Source organism: Onychostruthus taczanowskii, unplaced genomic scaffold, assembly GCF_017590055.1.
Source record: "Onychostruthus taczanowskii isolate IOZ18803 unplaced genomic scaffold, ASM1759005v1 scaffold48, whole genome shotgun sequence".
Taxonomy (NCBI): Eukaryota; Metazoa; Chordata; class Aves; order Passeriformes; family Passeridae; genus Onychostruthus; species Onychostruthus taczanowskii.
This window is the reverse complement of record NW_024502347.1, coordinates 1,934,148-1,950,754: the sequence shown is the minus strand read 5'-3', so window position 1 is coordinate 1,950,754 and position 16,607 is coordinate 1,934,148. Positions and strand designations below refer to the sequence as shown.

The window sequence follows — 16,607 nt, the reverse complement described above, 5'->3', positions numbered from 1 at the left end:
TGCCAGGCTGCTCCCCTGCCAGGGCTGCCTGGCCACTGCCGGGCTCCGGCCAGGCTCCTTCTCCCGCGTGGGCAGGAGGGTTTGCCCCAGGGTCATGAGAGGCTCAGCCCACTTACACACCACTCAGCACTTGTCTTCTGACCTCTGCAGCCCCTCTGTGAGCCCACACTTGTTTGTGTGAGCCTGGCTATTGTACGTGAGCCAGGCTTTACTGTTCTGCTTAAAAGCTGTCCCCAAAATGAGATTTACTTCTAAGAAATAACAAAGCCCAGGCAGGCAGTCATACCTTCTTCATCATTCCTGGGGTTTTGATTTCTTTTTAAATGACCTCTAAAATATTTTCTCATTAAAGGAAGGTCTATTTTTAAGAGACCAGTGTCATTTAATTAGTCATTTTGCACAAGAGGCACATCTGACTGGAATTTATGCTCCTTTCATCCCCTTTTAGCAGATATGCATTTTTTCCTAACAGTGAGTAAGATGGGGTCTCTTAGTCTCTCAATCTCTACTTTTTCCCCCTTTTACCTCATCTCCCCTCTCAGATGCTGGAAGCAAGAACAGTAGACTCTGTGCACCTCCATTTCACAGATGGTCTGACACATGGCACAGGAGCTAAGAGGTAATGCACTCTGAAATCAGGAAGGTGCACTTAAAAGGGAAAAGAAATATGTATATATATATTTTAAATCTATTTTAGACACTTTCATCTGTTACTTCTATTTCTGTCCACATTGACTTATGCTTATTGTCCCCTTGGAATGAGTTTCCAATGTAAAAATATGAGAGTTTCATAATATCAGACCATGAAGATAACTGACAGCTTGATTCCTGCCCCAATCACATAAAGGATGGTGCTGTTTCTTTTACTGGGCTATTGCAGCTGTGTGAGCATCAATCTTCAGGGGGAAAAATGCAGATCGTGAATCAAAATGATCAGAAATAGAAACCAGAACAAGGAAGAAAACATGGGTTTGCCAAGTTTAAGTGCCTTCAAGATCTTATGGTTGATTCAGAAGAGTTGGTTGAAGCACAGAGCACGCGGGTCCCATCTGGCATCCCTGTGCTGAGAGGCCATGTATCCCAATCCCTGTGATGTGTCCTTTGTGCTTACAGACTTGTAGACACAGCAGCAGCAAAAACATTGAGAAGGTGAGAGAGCAGGCAGAGCACATCTGTGTCTGCTTTGCTTTCCCTTGAGGTTGCCTACCTGTGTGTAAGACTGCTGACTGCTGCACAGTGAGGTGTGCACTGCGGGGCAGCCATCCCACCTGGGGATAAACCCCTAAGCCCGAGGGAAAGCCTGGTCCCTGTCACAGAGCTGCAGTCCCTCTGCACGCTTGTCAGAAAGCACAGGACACAGGGTTTTACTTCTGACCTCTTACCACAGGGAGTCGCTTCCACTTGAACAGAAGTGGGCATCTGTATGTGTAAGAGGCAGAAATCTGCCCCTGTTACCAGTCACGGGGGATCAGCAATCTCCTCAGAAAGTGAGAAGCCCTATAGAGAAACTAGGTCCCTTCACCTGCTTGATTTTTGGAGTGGCTCCTCACTACCCAACCATTTGTGAGACAGCCACATGCTCCCCAACAAGGCTGGCACTCACACACCTGCTGGGCCAAAGCAGCCCCTGCTACACGACTCGTGGAGGATGCAGGTAAATATCACAGATGAGAACAGGCAAGCTTGCTTTGACCATGCCAGCCAAGAGGCAAGCTAAAAGCCAATGAAATTGTTCCAGGAAAAAGAAAGAAAAGAAAAGCTTAATCTTAGTAAAAATATAGTCCCTGAGCACTGGCGGGGTCAGGGTCAGGTTGGGTTACACGTTGTATAAGTCCCCATTATACAAGCCAAGGCAGGGCAGAGGCTTTCCCAGGACTATTCAATCCTCCTTTCTCCTGCTCAGTTTCACTGTTGCTCCCTCATTCCTTCCTTCCCACTATCCCTTCTTCTGATGTTTGCTTGGACATCAAACAGGTCAGTCCAAGCGCTTCCATCACTGTGAATTAGAAGATCACACAAATCACTTCCTCTTTGAATAAAATATGACTGTGGGAGCTTATGAGTGGTTGCTCATGTGAGTGGCTGCAATAAAGGCAGCTGCTTTTCTGTGTAGCAGAAAAATAAGCATATTATGCAGCAGGAACTGAGCCTGCTGTAACACAGAGTGACCAGAGCCCAGGGGCTAAATGCAAGCATCACGTACATCTGTGCAGTTTGGAGAGCAACAGAAAATGGTGCTGAGGGGGCTCCTGATAATTAAGGAAAAACACACAGGTATTCCACAGAAACATGACTGTTACTATTCCTCCATTTTAAACCAGCTGCTGAGGACAGTGTTTTCCCCTTGAAGCATGCATGTTCCTCTCAGGGCACTCCATCATATTCACCTTCAGATTCTGTTCTTTCATGCAAAAGCACCACATCAGCGGTAAATTAATATCTTTGGCAACACTCACAAGGCGCTTTTTTCATCCCAGCCCTCACCCTTTAGGCAGATGTTCTGAAAGCATCTTCAGGTTTGTTTGGTTTTTTGGTTCAAATGGAGCAGTGCAAAGTAAGGCTGCTTCCCCTAGCAGACTTCCAGAGTGCATTTGCTCCTCCAGAAACAGCTTCCCTCAAGCCCTCAACTCTCTTATTACCAGATCACTTTTGACTCCTTGTTCTGATCACCTGGGCAAAAGCAGCATTCGCCAGAAATAACATGCACTTTCTGGAGCAAGAACCACCACCTGCATTTGAAAACCTGCTCCAGCACAGTGCAAATGCACTGTATTTTTTAAAATAATTTCTACCTGTTTAGGTAATTGCTCTCAACTCAGCACACATCGGCAATACTTTGAACCACATTTCTCTGGATTTGCTATTCTAAGTTTGACTCCAAGATCCTAAAAAGCTGCTGAAATATGTTGGCAACTCATCATAATCTTCCAAAGAAAAAGAAACATAACGTACTGCAAACAGAAAATTCATTGCAGCTTTGAGAGCTATGGACAATATACAGATGCCCAAGCAAATAATACTTACTTCCTAATCAACAAGAAGGGAAGGTAATTATCTAAAATGGCATTTTTTTTGACAGAGGGAAAGAACAAAACAGTAATCAAAACCCACTGAAAACCCAGTTGAAGTTTGCCACTATAGCAGGAAGAGAACACACAGTTTTATCTGGAAACTGGAGAGCTTAAACTTTTCAGACCTGCCCAGTATTATGCAAAAGAACAGACTTTCTATTATACATTACACAATACCAGACAGGCGTAAATACCTGTACTCTTACTTCCCTCTCCTTGTACAGACTCCTTTGAAAACCTTCTGTCTTTCCCACTCTGTCTTGGGACTCTTCCTTGCAAAGCCAAGCTCCTTGCAGTCTGTTTTTCGATGCAGCACAGTAAATTGCTATTCTTTCAAATGCTTGAAAAAAGGTTTTTGAATGAAGTCCAAAGGAAGATTCTGATTGCCAGTGGTCGTTCTCTCTGTCTTAGCCTAGATCAGTTTGACATAAGCCATTTATTTCATGGTTAACCCCAGAAAAATCCTGAAGGGAGTATAAATTTGTGCATTAATCCTGCTCACCGGTTTGGCTCCATTTAGTTTTGGATGAAGGAGGTGTCACATTGCAACTCTCTAACCCGTATTTACCTTTTCAAATGCTTTAACCAAACCCCATTTGGGAAACCTTTGTGTGACTCTCACACAAACTCGTTGTTGCAGAGGAGAGAAAGTCACACCACTCTAAGTGCTGAGCATTACAATGAAATATAAAGCAGCATTAAAGTTGCTCCGTGCTTAATGCGGCGGTTTAAGCAGCTAATCTTGTTTCGGTTGAATGGCATGTTCATTACAGCAAATAAATCAGTAACGTGCAGGATTATTGAAGAGGAAAGACACATTAAACCAGTTTAGGGCATCATATTGATTTTCCAATTTTTTTTTTTTTAGTGTCCGATTTAGCTTGGCGTTTTTCAACAGTCAGTTCTAATAAATGCTTGTATAGCACAGATTAAGCAGGTGGGAACACTGCCCAGAAAGAGTATTATGAATAACTTAATGCACTGGTTTAATTGCAGCAATCCATGATACTTACTGTGCTGGCACCAGAGGAGAATTTTCAGTATTAGAAGTTAAAAATTCAACTGAGCTACCAGCAATATCTTTCTTTTAATAATTATTTGGGAAAAAAAATTCCATTATATTCATCTCAGATGGGAGCAGAGGAAGATTAGAGCTCATGTAACTATTTAACTTATTTCTGCCACAACTAATTAAGATACTGTTAAAAAATAATTAGCATTTACTTGACACAACTTTGCCTCTCTGACACAGCAAAGCACTGCAGCAGTGTCCCTGCTGTCATTGTGCTCAGTCAGCCCTATTCTGCTCAATCCCCTTTGCAAACAGGATGCACAGAAGTGAAAAAGCCCAAACCTAGCTCATATTTCAAACCTAGCACAGAAGTGAAAAAGCCCAAACCTAGCTCATATTTCAAGCAACAGACTCCTTTCAAAGCTGTACTTTAGAGTATCCCCATATTTCTTCCCCACAGCACCAGTTCCCTGGCACTGTCCTTGCCACAGTTCAGAGCAGATGCAGGAGGAAACCAGTTTGGAGCAGCACCAGCTTTCAGCAGAGCAAAGCATTGAAGCTGCTGCCATCACAGAAGAAGATGCTGGTCTGACAGCTCCCTAAGCCCAGACCCAGTCCTGGGTACAGACCGTGCCAGGAACACTTGAAAGGCCAGCAAAGATGCCAGTAACCTCTTCCAAGTGCAGGTGTTTGATACAGCTATCACACAACTGATGGTGGTCACTGATCACATCACCTCTTTTTTTCCTTTCCATGTTATTTTTGTCTTAGATTAGGTTAGGATCTCTCCAAGATAGAAACTGCAGCACAACACAAGGCTATTGGCACACAAATCCCCCTGGCTGCCTCCAGCAAGTAGCAACAGGCACCCATCACAATGCTGGGAGAAGCAACACTCCAGGGAAGTCTTGCAGAATTGACTGGCTTCGCTCTTCCAATGTAACTTTTCACTCTGGCAAAGATACAGAATGTGCATCCTCACAAACTTAATGAAGGTCAGGCTAAAAATGCTTACATCAGTCCCAGAGGGAAAATTCACAATGAAATATGAACAAAAATTGATAAGTTACCCATACATTCTGATTAGGAGTACAGTGATTTTGCTAATCACACAGCTTATCATTCCAGAGGAACTCTATATTCAGGGCATGAAAACTAAGGTAGAAATTAGCAGAAACACAAGATTTGATGGTACTTGATTAACTGGGCAGAAATCACCAGAAACAAAACATTAGGAAACTGAAGCCATTTTCTGCTTATAGCAGATATTTAATGAAGATGCAGAAAGCAGCCATTACACAAAAAAAAAAAAAAAAAAAAAAAATCTATGTTTGGTTTTTATTGAAGAAGTTTCTTGTTTAGTGCTACACAGGAGTCCTCACTCAGCTCAAAATAGAACAGAAGCTTTAAAGAACCTTTGAACTAGGATTATTTCAACACCATCACACAATCCAGGCACCCTCCCAGCAGAAAGCAGTTACTTTTAACTCAGAAGCAAGTCTCTGCTGCCATCCTACTACTCTCTGCTAGTTCAGACCAGTGCAGGGCTCAAGCTCAGCTGCACTGCATGCAGCAGTCCCCAGCCTCACTTCGACCTAGAGGCCAGAGCATCCCCTTTCCAGCTCAGCTGCCATCAAGGTCCCGTTCATACCCTCTTTTTTCAGCAGCTTTCAGCCACCTGTGCGCTTTAGCAGCCTCCCCTGTGTGTTCTTACAGACTCCAATTTCTGAACCTCTGTTCCTCTCATCAATTAAACCCTCTACTCTTCCCACTTGCCCTTCTCCTGTGCAGATTCCCTTCCAGGTTCCTCTCCCGAGCATACAGGCAGCTAGAAGCACACCGACACTGCAATTCCCCTGCCTTCCTGGACGTCCCTTGGAAGGGACACGCCGAGACTTCGATTTGCCTTTGCAAATCGCAGCACAAGGCTCCTGCCAGCAGGCGAGAACCCGGCTCTCTCCATGGTGAGGCACTGCGCCGCTGCTTTTTAATCCCTGCAGCGATCCAACTCTGCCTGCTGAAGCTCTCAGGGGCTGGTGCAGGCAACCAAAAGCCTCCCCACAGACAGCAAGCTATGCCCAGCTGCCTCACTTGTGCACAGCCACCCATGAAACTCAGTCACAGCGAACACGAGCCTTGCCCTAGACTGCAGGAGGCTTCGACAGAGCTGAAACTCCACCCTGGCAGCAGCGGCTGTTGTGTAATTCAGCACAGCGCTGCTCTGAAAAAACCTTTCTGGCGCTGCCGTCCTGCAAACAGCATAATGAGAATAATAAGCAGGTGCTCCTGAACACAAACCCAGATCAGGAGGAGTGTAAAACTACTACAGATGAAGCAATTAAGTAACCATACTGTTCACTGTTTAGTGACAATCTTTATTAGAGCAGACTTTGCACGTTTAGGGGTTTCCTACTAAGTATAAATATGAATCAAAGTGCTACTACCCCCCACAGTAAGAAATCTTTATTTCTACAAAAAAAAAAAAAAATTACAACCAACCAGTATTTCAAAGTTTATGCTTTTTAATACATATAATACCAAAAAGGAAGAAAATAAACAAAAGATGAAAGACAAGCAGCATAAAGAATTCTATTTCTCTTTCAAAAGTCTGTTTGCTTCCACATTTCTCTAGCAAATAGAGTATAAAGAGAATTCAATCAATTTATATATGAAATAGCCTACCAAAAATATAACACTGTGTAAAGAAAGTTTACAGTAGAAAGTTGAGGGGGAAAAAAAAAAAAAAAAAAAGGAGAAAATAGTAGATTTAACATTAAAAATCTCAAGTGTAAACGTTGCTGCTGCTGCTTTAAAATCAAAAACAACAAAAGTCACATGAGTATTTCCGTTTGGCTTAGGAGCCAGGAAAATAAGAAAAGCTGATTTTTTTTTAAAGTGCTTAACCACCATATCCAAAAGTAATGACTTTCAGACCTACTTAACATGAATGTGCTCAAAAAGCCACCGCTTACAGTATAAAAGCTGTCATTCTGAAATGCTGCACATACAAACTGGCTTTAGCTGCAAGAATGAAAGATTCCTTTGAACAGCTCTCAATCATATGATGTCCCAAATCAATGTAATGCTATTAGAGCAGGCAGCTGAGTAAGTACCAGAAAGTTGAAGTTTAAGAATAATAGATATAAAAAATACTTTTTTTTTTCTTAAAAGGCAGCATGCCTCTCCCAGCCAAATGAAGGTACTGTTACACAAGAGAAACAGTTTTGTATCATTGTTGTAAACTACCTAAAACAAAGTGACTGCTGATCTAGTAATTCATGTGTTACACAGAGGAAGACAGACACTGCTTTCTGATAAAACACAAAAAAGGCAATCATTTGGGTGGGACCAGTTGCTAACACAGTATTTTACTTATTATTAAAACATACAGTTTAATAAACTTGTTAAACTTGACTTCAAAACCAACAGCATGTCCTAACAGAAGAAAAATAACAAATAAAAATAAAATTAATAAAACAAACTATTTGAAGAGCTTTAGGACTGTTTTTGTTACACTGTTATATATTTATTTGAACCTTAGTGCAAAGGAAAAATTCAACATTATAGGCTCCAAAGCAAATCAAATACAACTACTTCATGGGACATTTTGACAGACATCAGGCACAGATTCCAAGAGAATTTTCTTTTTTTTTTTTTTCTGTAATGAACATTCTTTATCTCCAGGTTAGAAAATACATTGAGAAATTGGAGCAAAGGTTCTGACATTCATTAACCTCAGGTACAGCTACAAATAATTTAAACACTACCACTCTCCCAAATCAGAAATACAATAAACAAACTGAACTGCCACCATTGCTGCAGCCATCAAATTGTGCCCACAATTTGGTACTGACAGCAGCACCACCCATCCCCGCAGTTATTGCACAAATTTCTCCATCAACTTTGGAGTTCTCCAGGTTTTAATTTGTTCTATTTAATTCGTTAATTTAAATCCAGCTATTTCACAGGAATAATATTTTAAAACTATTTCTTGAAAGTTACCAATTCCCAACACAGCATACTCATGTTCTTCAGAACAGTTTTTAAGTAAGAGAACCCACTGGTTCACTTACTGCTAAAACAGATTACCCAGAAAACACAACTTTTACCCGACAAAGTTCCTGTAAACACCTCTGTATTAAGCCACAGCAAGCTCTAGACCAGTAAATTCAGAATCTCCAGTGACTTGACTTTACCTCACTTCTCCTCTACAAAAACAAAAAACCACCAATACATTAGAATTAAAAAGGAAAGGAAATGGCATAATAAACAGAGAGTGAAAGCTTGTTACCCAAGCAGGTATGTAAAATTAGCTTCTGAAAATGTAAGATTTGAAAAGCAACAATTTTAGTGGTTAAAGTGTGCAAAAGACTAAACGTGCCACCAGTTTCAGAGAAAACAGAATACTGTAGCCATCAATAATTACTATTCAAGTCCAGCACTAGCACTTGTGCTGCTTTTGTTGCCATTTTAGATACTATATATTACCACTTTCCCTGCATATTTCATGCCTCTTTTTTAACAGATGCCAGCAGCATGACTTTTCAGTGGTATAGGAAAAATGGGAACTTTTTTAAAGGGTTCCTTCTATCCCAAGTCTGAATATTAGGTGGAATTAAAAGTAATGTTTTAAGCAGAAACATAAAAGATTATTTGAAATTTTGTTTGCCTATCAAAATCACCTCAAAAAGATTCAAAATCTCAAGTTTTTGTGAAACAAATACCGGAAAATACCAGGCAAGGAAAGTGTAGCTATTTTACCGATGTGAAGTACAAAAGCTTAGGAACAGAAAAACACAGCTTCAGCCTGAGACTGGAAAAAAAACCCACAGATTTTTCAAAACCAGAGTCCATACAGTGTCACACAGCCCTGCCTTGTCATGTTTGTTAATATCCTCGCTTAGAAGTCAGACAGCATTTTGTTTAACTTGTGTTGCTCTGTATCATTACACTAAACCATAATTAACTCCTCTTTTGTGCCGGCCTCATTCCAACACAATTGTACCCACTGTATACCAGCAGCAGCTCTCAGGTTTTGTTTTGCAGCTCAGCTGTATTTTTCTTGGATGTTCACAAGATTGGCATTTGACTGGATGCGCTTGGCTAGAAAGGGAAAAATTATATGAAAATTAAACACAAAGAATTCCACAAAACTAGTCTCTCCACTCCCTCTATTTATCAGACACAGACTTGCAAACAGCTTTCTGTTCACATCCAGAAACTTTAATGAAAAGATATGGCTGAAGCTCTTTACTACCCTTCTTCAGGGGACAGCAGCAGACTAATAGTTGCTATTAGCGCCGTCAGCACAGCTGCAGGCAGATCTGGCTGGGCCTCCTCTCCCACAAGAGCCAAGCAAATCCCTGGCACCTCCCAACTCCAACAGAGAAATGCCAACACCACCACTTACGCAAAATGAGTATCCGTTTCTTCTGCTTCGAGTGAAGGAAGCTACTAAGATAAAAAACAATAGGTAGGAAGAGAATAAAGGATGAAACCGCAATCACTGGGACTGTATCACTGCAGGGAAGAGAACAGTTGAAAGTCCTGCTCCAAAGCTTCCGAGTGATGTTCATCTAAAAGGAAAACGGAAGCAAACCATGAAAGCAAGCACATGCATTTTTAATGTGCAGCATGGCATGGCAAACACTCAGGCCTCAAGACATGCAAGTGTTCAAGCATCACCTCAGAAAATTGCACTTGAACAGATCTCCCCCCAAAAGCACGCAAATACCTAGAAATGTTGAAACAAATTATTTCGATGGAGCCAAGATTTCACATCAAAATTTTCGTAAGGTTCAAAAACATAACTGCACTCAGATACACATAGACACTGCTGCACGCCTGTTTCCCAGAGAGCTCACTGATAATCTGTGGGGACAGGGCTAATCCCGTACTTTTGAGGAGCACTCCTTCAGCCCAGCCACTTTAACCCCACAATATAGCAAAGCTTTTTCCAAACATATGTTGTCAGTGCTGAGGATCCCTAGAAGCAGATGTAACACACACTCCTGCTGTAATAAGGAATCAATTAACACACCAGCTAGAACAATAGCAGTAAAACCTCACATTAAAAGCCAAAAGATTAAGGAGATTTATTTTTTTCAAAATCCATCTCCTTCACAGTAAAAAGAAATGAAAGTGCAGCTACTCGAACTGGGATGTGCTTGGAGATCAGGAGCTTCAGTCACACTCCTGCAGCACTGCCCAAGGACAGGACCTCGTGGGACAGCCCCACCAAGCACTTCCCACCATGGGACACCAGCCTGCCAAAGGCACTGCTGCCCCCCCCCTACTGCCCCCTGCCCAAAGGAAAAAGCAATCCTAGTATGACAAGCACAAATGGCTCAGATTTATAAAATGTATTAACAAACACTTACTGCATCTTCCACGTCAATACACAAGTGTGCAGAGTGAGCAGATTCACCGCCTTGCCTGTTCATGCTCTGCAGGTGGTTATACAGGTCATTCAGTTTCGTGTAGGTTTCGTTGCAGTTTCTGCACACTTCTGTGTAGTTATTTGGTGACAGATCAATGCCTTGCCCCTAGGGTTATAAAACTCTGCATGAATGACATTTTCAGGCATTAAACAAAAAATTGGTTTGATTCGTTACTGCTGACATTGACAGGGACAGACTGTGCCATACCAAGAAATCCTTTCCATCTGCGGCCTTCAGCACTCCATGAATGCAATACAGGACACTTGAAAAGAAAACTAGCATCTCTGAGGGTATTTCAACCCAGTAATGGCTGTACCAGCTACCCACTGAACACTGGGTTAAGTTCTAGTTTAATCACTTGAAGTTTTCAATAGGCCAGTCCACACTGCTTCTGACCAAAGCCTATAAAGGCACATTTCTTAAGAAGCATTAATAAAGAAGCAGATAGTTTCCACAAAGATTATCCCATGCCCACTGAAGTAAACCCATTTTACTTCTAGATGATCCTGAAATCTGTCCAGTTTCTGACTGAAATGGAATATGCAGTTTCTTAGGCTATATAGGGCATTTTCTCTGAAGACAATTACCACATTTATTTCACTAAGCAAGTTATATTGTCTTTGCCAACCTTTAACTATGAGTAATTTTAACAGTCAAAAGAAATGCTACAAGAATTAAAGGTGGCTGGTCCTTCTGAGCCAGTACATATTATCAAAAGGATATTTAAAGACTGAATTTCTATACAAAAAAAGACAACAATTCTACAAAGCAAGAGCATGCAGACATGCTGGTTTTTACTATGTAATTATCAACTATTGTGAATTCAGAAATTTTGATGTGAAGTAGCATTGCAATTACAGACAAAATGAAGTCAAGGTGAGTATCAATTAGAATTAATTTCAGGCACTCAGTCTGTAAACAACTGCATTTTACCGACCATGGATTTATCTGCCTACAATTCACAAAGCCAGCAGCGGTTTATTTGCCTGGTCTGCATCTGCAGTTTATTCAGCATAAATAAGATTTCGGTAGCAGTTAGAGGATTTAGTGCTTCTCTTAAATACACAGCATAAATACCTGAAAGTTATGTTCAAAACATGTCAGAGATTTATTGAATAAATCCAGGAATTCTTCAGTAGAATTTGATAATCCCTCACTGTTATTCTTTAAACAATCTGTTGAAAAGAAAGAAAAACATTGGGATATTTTAATTTCTAACATTTCCACAGCCAGCAAGCCCCAGACACTCTACGCCTGCAAAAAGAGCTCTCAACTATAAAGGATAGGTCTAGTCAACACTGCAGTTTCCTTATCTGCCTGCCACTGATATCTCAGACCTGCTGACCTAACGCTTCATCGAGAACACATTTCAGAATTAATTGGCCTTGATTAAGTGAAAGATGAAGACTATCATCAAGAGCTTTCTGAAGAGGGGAACTGAATTATCTTTGGACTTCGAGATAAAACAAGACATTACTTTTATTTCCCAGCCTCCAAATCTGGCTTTGCCCAGCAACAGTAACAGCCATTTTGTGGAAGCAGAAGCACCAGCAGCAGAGATGAAATGGAGAGCACCCAGGAAACAGCTAGACCATGAACACAATAGCAGAAATCACAGTGTAATTATTATTCTTTAAGAAAAGAGCTTTTTACCAGCTTTGACAGAAGCTCTGGGCCTTTCCTTCTAGTCATGGGCTCAACCCTATGTTACTGCTTCCATCCATCCTACCCTACTTCAGGTGCTCTGATCACCCAGACCTTTAAAAACAACATTATTTGAGGAATTTAGGAGTTCAGCAACAGCATTGTGAAAGCAAGCCAACATCCTAGAAAATTCTCCTGAAAGTAGTAAGCACCATCAGTAGTTTTCTGAGAGACTACTGCCCTCGGATTTTGGCCCTTACAAAAGAAAACACTCTTGGAGTGGCTATAGTTCAAGATTTGTGTGTTATCTACTGGCTGCATTCAAACAAACACACACAATTCTGATCTGTGCAAATTTTAGGGGCTACGTCATCACAGTAGCATGAGAGCTACAGAATGAGCCACGTACTTGCGCAGTTGGCTGCCTCCCAGGTTTCATTGAAGAACTCCGAAAGGGTCACAACTATCTGCAGCCTGTCTGAGGTCAAGATGCTTTTGGCACAATTGTGGCTCTCAGAGGAATTCTAGAAATAAAAGGAAACAAGAAAGGAAGTGAAGAAGTGTTAAAAATACAAAGGGGAATTTTGCTATTTTACACAAGCGCATCTAGATCAATCACAGCACATCACATGGATATTTCTGCAAAGGGCAGAGCAGAAGTGATGGAACAAAAGTCTTTTGATTCTTCAATTCATACTGTGAGCAACACAGCTTACTGCACACAATCTCTGCAGGTCTACTAGGGCTACATGCAAGTCTGTCAAAAATACATGGAAAAGAAAAAAAAAAAGAAGAAACAAGCACACAGACAGGACCTTCTCTGCCATGTGGCTCATATTCATCCATTCCTGGGCCACAGCCCAAGGCATGTGCAGTCAGAGAAGAGGACAGGCTTGTTCTCATTAGACAAAAGGAACAGTTGAGGGAGCTGAACCAGCAGACTGGCCTCAAACAAACCAAACCCAAACAGCCTCCAAAACTGCTGCACCAACGTACTCTATATGCAGCAAACTTTTCCCAGTGCAGCAACACCAGGAGCAGAGTCCTCTGTGGAGCAGTGCCTGTGCTCACACCAGGAGCAGAGTCCTCTGTGGAGCAGTGCCTGTGCTCACACCAGGAGCAGAGTCCTCTGTGGAGCAGTGCCTGTGCTCACACCAGGAGCAGAGTCCTCTGTGGAGCAGTGCCTGTGCTCCCTCAGCCAAGCTTATGTCCAGGCCAAGCTCTCACCTTCCCAGGCACAGCTACCAAGCTCATCTGCCTTAGGGAGCCGTTCAATGCACCCCCATCCTCAAAGCAGGCTCTGCCACAACTCTTACCACAACTCATTCTCTGGACCAAGCTCCTAAAAAATGCACAGCAACTGTAAAGCTGTTGCAGAATAAACAGGAAGTGTTCTGACCAGAATTCAGATACAGAACCGTGACCTCCAGTCAGCTGACTCTGTGCTCTAGCTCCTGGTGTCTGGCTGCTAAATTGACTTAAGCACTTCTCAAAATTGCCAAAGCTGCCAAAAGCCTCTTTGATAAGTGATGTGGGACACAGAAAAAAAGAATCTCTTTAATGAGAAACTTGTTCCTTACAGTGCTTTACAAGAGATCCAGTTTCTCCCTCGCTTTCTTAAAATGGGATGGGGAGGTTAAATAAGAACTTTCCCTGGAGGCTCAATTGCAGAAGTCAAATATTGCCACATCTGGTAACTCCCACACTTGCCCGCTTTCATTTCTACTAAATTACAGATATGCAAGAATGTTGTTTATGCAGGAAACTCTGGTTGCTTCACAAAGGCTGTGAAGCTTCCTCGCCACCTGGGCTCAGGAGTAGTAAAAAGCTCTTTACAAAAACCGAATCACATAGACCTAAATCATCCATTAAATAAAGTTTGCCTAATTGATTCTTTAATTAGCCTGGTGAGGAGGATTTTATATTTCAGAGATGTCCAAAACTCAAACCAGCCTGTTCCTGTCACACTGCACTCTTAACCACTGTTAAGGCAGAAACATCAGGTACCTGATTAATTGTAATCAGGGACTGAGGTTGCAAGAGACCACCTCCTTTATCCACCTAGTTAGTTAATCCACACACAGAAGGAAAGAAAGCCAACAGAAGTGCCTTCCAGACCACATAGTGGACAAGTCCTCCCAGGCTGCTAAAATTCAAGCACAGCAGCTGCAATGAGTTCATACATATTCTAAGTACCACAATACATCTGGCTACTTAATTCTAGCCAAAATATCACAGTGAAAGCACGCAAGAGAATTACACATTCAATTTCTCACTTTCACACTACCTAGTCACTGGTGTGAAACAGCTTCCATAAAAGAAACAAACAGACCACAAGTTTGCAAACTAAATCAAGAGACCACTGGCTACATATTAGCCCTGGAGAGGACAATTATCAAAGGAACATGCATGCACTTTTCCAACACAAGCACTGGAATGATGAGGAGAAATAGGAAAACAACCCAAAACAGTATCCAAATGCAGCACTGATACTTCTCTAATGACAAGAAACTGTGCAGTGAATTGGTTCACAGGCCACTGTGGCACCTATTTATCACCCGGGCTTAAAGAGCAACAGATTTTTCTCACCAATGGCAATTCTAAATCTTGGAATTCAGAAATCCCAAGACTGAAAGCACAATCCATGGAACACACTCCTATAAACTTGTTCTCTGTTCTCTTACCAGGGCACCCACTTTTAGGCATCATCACAGAACAAAGGCCCTTTGGTCTGATTCACTAATGTCATCCTCACATTATCCCAGAAACTAACTTTTACAATTGGATCAGCTCCATGAAGGATGTAAACAGAAGACCCAGCTGCAGTCAGAGTTCTCCCAGCAGTGGGTGCACCGGCCCCTGCCAGCGCTCAGGCTTTCTACAACTCTGCCATCAGCTTTGGAGCCAAGAACACTGACACGGCTCCTCACAAGACGATGTGCTCACCCGCCACAGCTTCACAGACCATCACATTTCCGAGAAGTGCCAGGCAGCTCAGCTCTAGCAGCGCTGCCCATTAGTGCTCATACAACCTGCGAGCCAGAGCACTGCTGTAGCCATTGCTACATCAGCAAGAACACCTCGGGTTTTTCCACTCCGCAGCTTTCTCCGCAGGTGGAGCCACTCGCCCCCGGCCACGCCGGGAGCGGGCAGCACGGACGGTGCCACAGCACAGCAGGAGGAGGCGGCTGTGCGGCAGCAGCGCTCGCCAAACACCCCCAGCCCCGGCCAAGCTGCCCCTCGCACCCCAGCGAGGCTTTCCGCCTGCCTTCCCGGGAATCCCACCGCCTCCCGCCGTGCCCCGGCACCGAACTCACAGGCCAGGCCCCCAGCCCGCCCCGGCAGCGCGCACCCCCTCGGCCCCACGGACGCACCCCGACGGCGCGGGCGATGCTGCCGTACTGTGCGAGCAGGCGGCGGTAGTGGCCGTGGCAGCCCTGGCACAGCCGCACCGGGCGGGCGCGCCGGCCCAGGCAGCCCGTCAGCGCCGCGCTGCCCTCCGCGAAGGCGGCCAGGAGGCTGCGGCACTCGGGCTCCAGCTCGGGCAGGTCGCCCGGCAGCCCCGCGCTCCACAGCTCCTCCGCGAGCTCCTGCGCCAGCTCCAGCGCCGGGGTCTGGCGCGGCCCCGCCGCGGCGGCGAAGCCGAGCAGGGCGAGCGCCAGCGCCGGCAGCGCCGCCCGGCACCCACACCACGGCGGCGCCATGGCGGCCGCGCCGAGGAACCGGAAGCGCCGCGCTGGGAAAGAGCCGGCCCCCGCCCCGGGGCGCCGCCGCTGATTGGCAGATGAGAGGCGGGGGCGGGGAAAGGGGCGGGGAGAAGGCGGGGCCGAGACGGGAGGTCCCGGGGGGCGGGGCGGGAGCTCAGCCCGGGAACTCATCCCTGAGTCACGGGAGCTCACTCACTCATGCCGGGATCCATCCCGGAGTCCATCCCGGGGACTCACTCACTCATCCCGGGATCCATCCCGGAGTCCATCCCGGGGACTCACTCACTCATCCCGGGATCCATCCCGGAGTCCATCCCGGGGACTCATTCACTTATCCCGGGGACTCACTCACTCATCCTTGAATCCATCCCGGGCCACATCCCGGGACAGGGCGCTGGGGTGTCCCCAGGGCCCGGAGAGTGTGCGAGCTGTGCTTGCGCCCGCGGGATGTGCCTGCCACGGACGCATCCTGCTCCGCGGTTTCTGTGCCGTGCGTTTCATCCAGGTCCTATTCTCTTCGCCCGAGAAGGGATTTTAGGAGTATCTGTCGTGTGGGAAGTGACTTTAAAATATACTCAAATACAGCAATTTAAGGTAAAAAAATCCCCCAAAAGGAGAAATAAATTGTGATGGAGAAATAAACAGCAGCTTTCTACAAGCGAAGTATTTCCCACGTTTTATCTGAGGCTGGTCACTTTGTTGGTACCTGGCTCCAAACTTCCCCGTGGCAGAC

General features: G+C 44.2%; 1 protein-coding gene across 2 annotated transcripts; it reads right to left on the bottom strand.

Moving 5' to 3' along the window:
• Window positions 1–6,587: 6,587 nt before the first annotated feature.
• OSTM1 (osteoclastogenesis associated transmembrane protein 1) lies at window positions 6,588–15,875 on the bottom strand. Of its 2 annotated transcripts, XM_041414903.1 has the most exons (6): window positions 15,542–15,875; window positions 12,577–12,691; window positions 11,601–11,698; window positions 10,464–10,628; window positions 9,494–9,659; window positions 6,588–9,186 (listed from the first exon to the last, which is right to left on the bottom strand). In XM_041414903.1, exons 1-6 carry the CDS (start codon window positions 15,869–15,871, stop codon window positions 9,131–9,133), a joined length of 930 nt encoding a protein of 309 aa, XP_041270837.1. In that variant the 5' UTR covers window positions 15,872–15,875; the 3' UTR covers window positions 6,588–9,130. The 2 variants fall into 2 exon arrangements, with proteins under 2 accessions (XP_041270837.1, XP_041270838.1); XM_041414904.1 differs by lacking the exons at window positions 6,588–9,186; window positions 9,494–9,659 and adding an exon at window positions 9,754–9,817.
• Window positions 15,876–16,607: the final 732 nt, after the last annotated feature.

Coding starts and splice junctions, on each gene's coding strand:
- OSTM1 (XM_041414903.1), bottom strand. CDS start 15,871: ATGGCGCCGCCGTGGTGTGGGTGCCGGGCGGCGCTGCCGGCGCTGGCG. Junction 10,629..11,600: donor GTTTTGAACATAACTTTCAG/GTATTTATGCTG, acceptor TTATAACCCTAG/GGGCAAGGCATTGATCTGTC. Junction 9,660..10,463: donor GTATTGACGTGGAAGATGCA/GTAAGTGTTTGT, acceptor TTTTCCTTTTAG/ATGAACATCACTCGGAAGCT.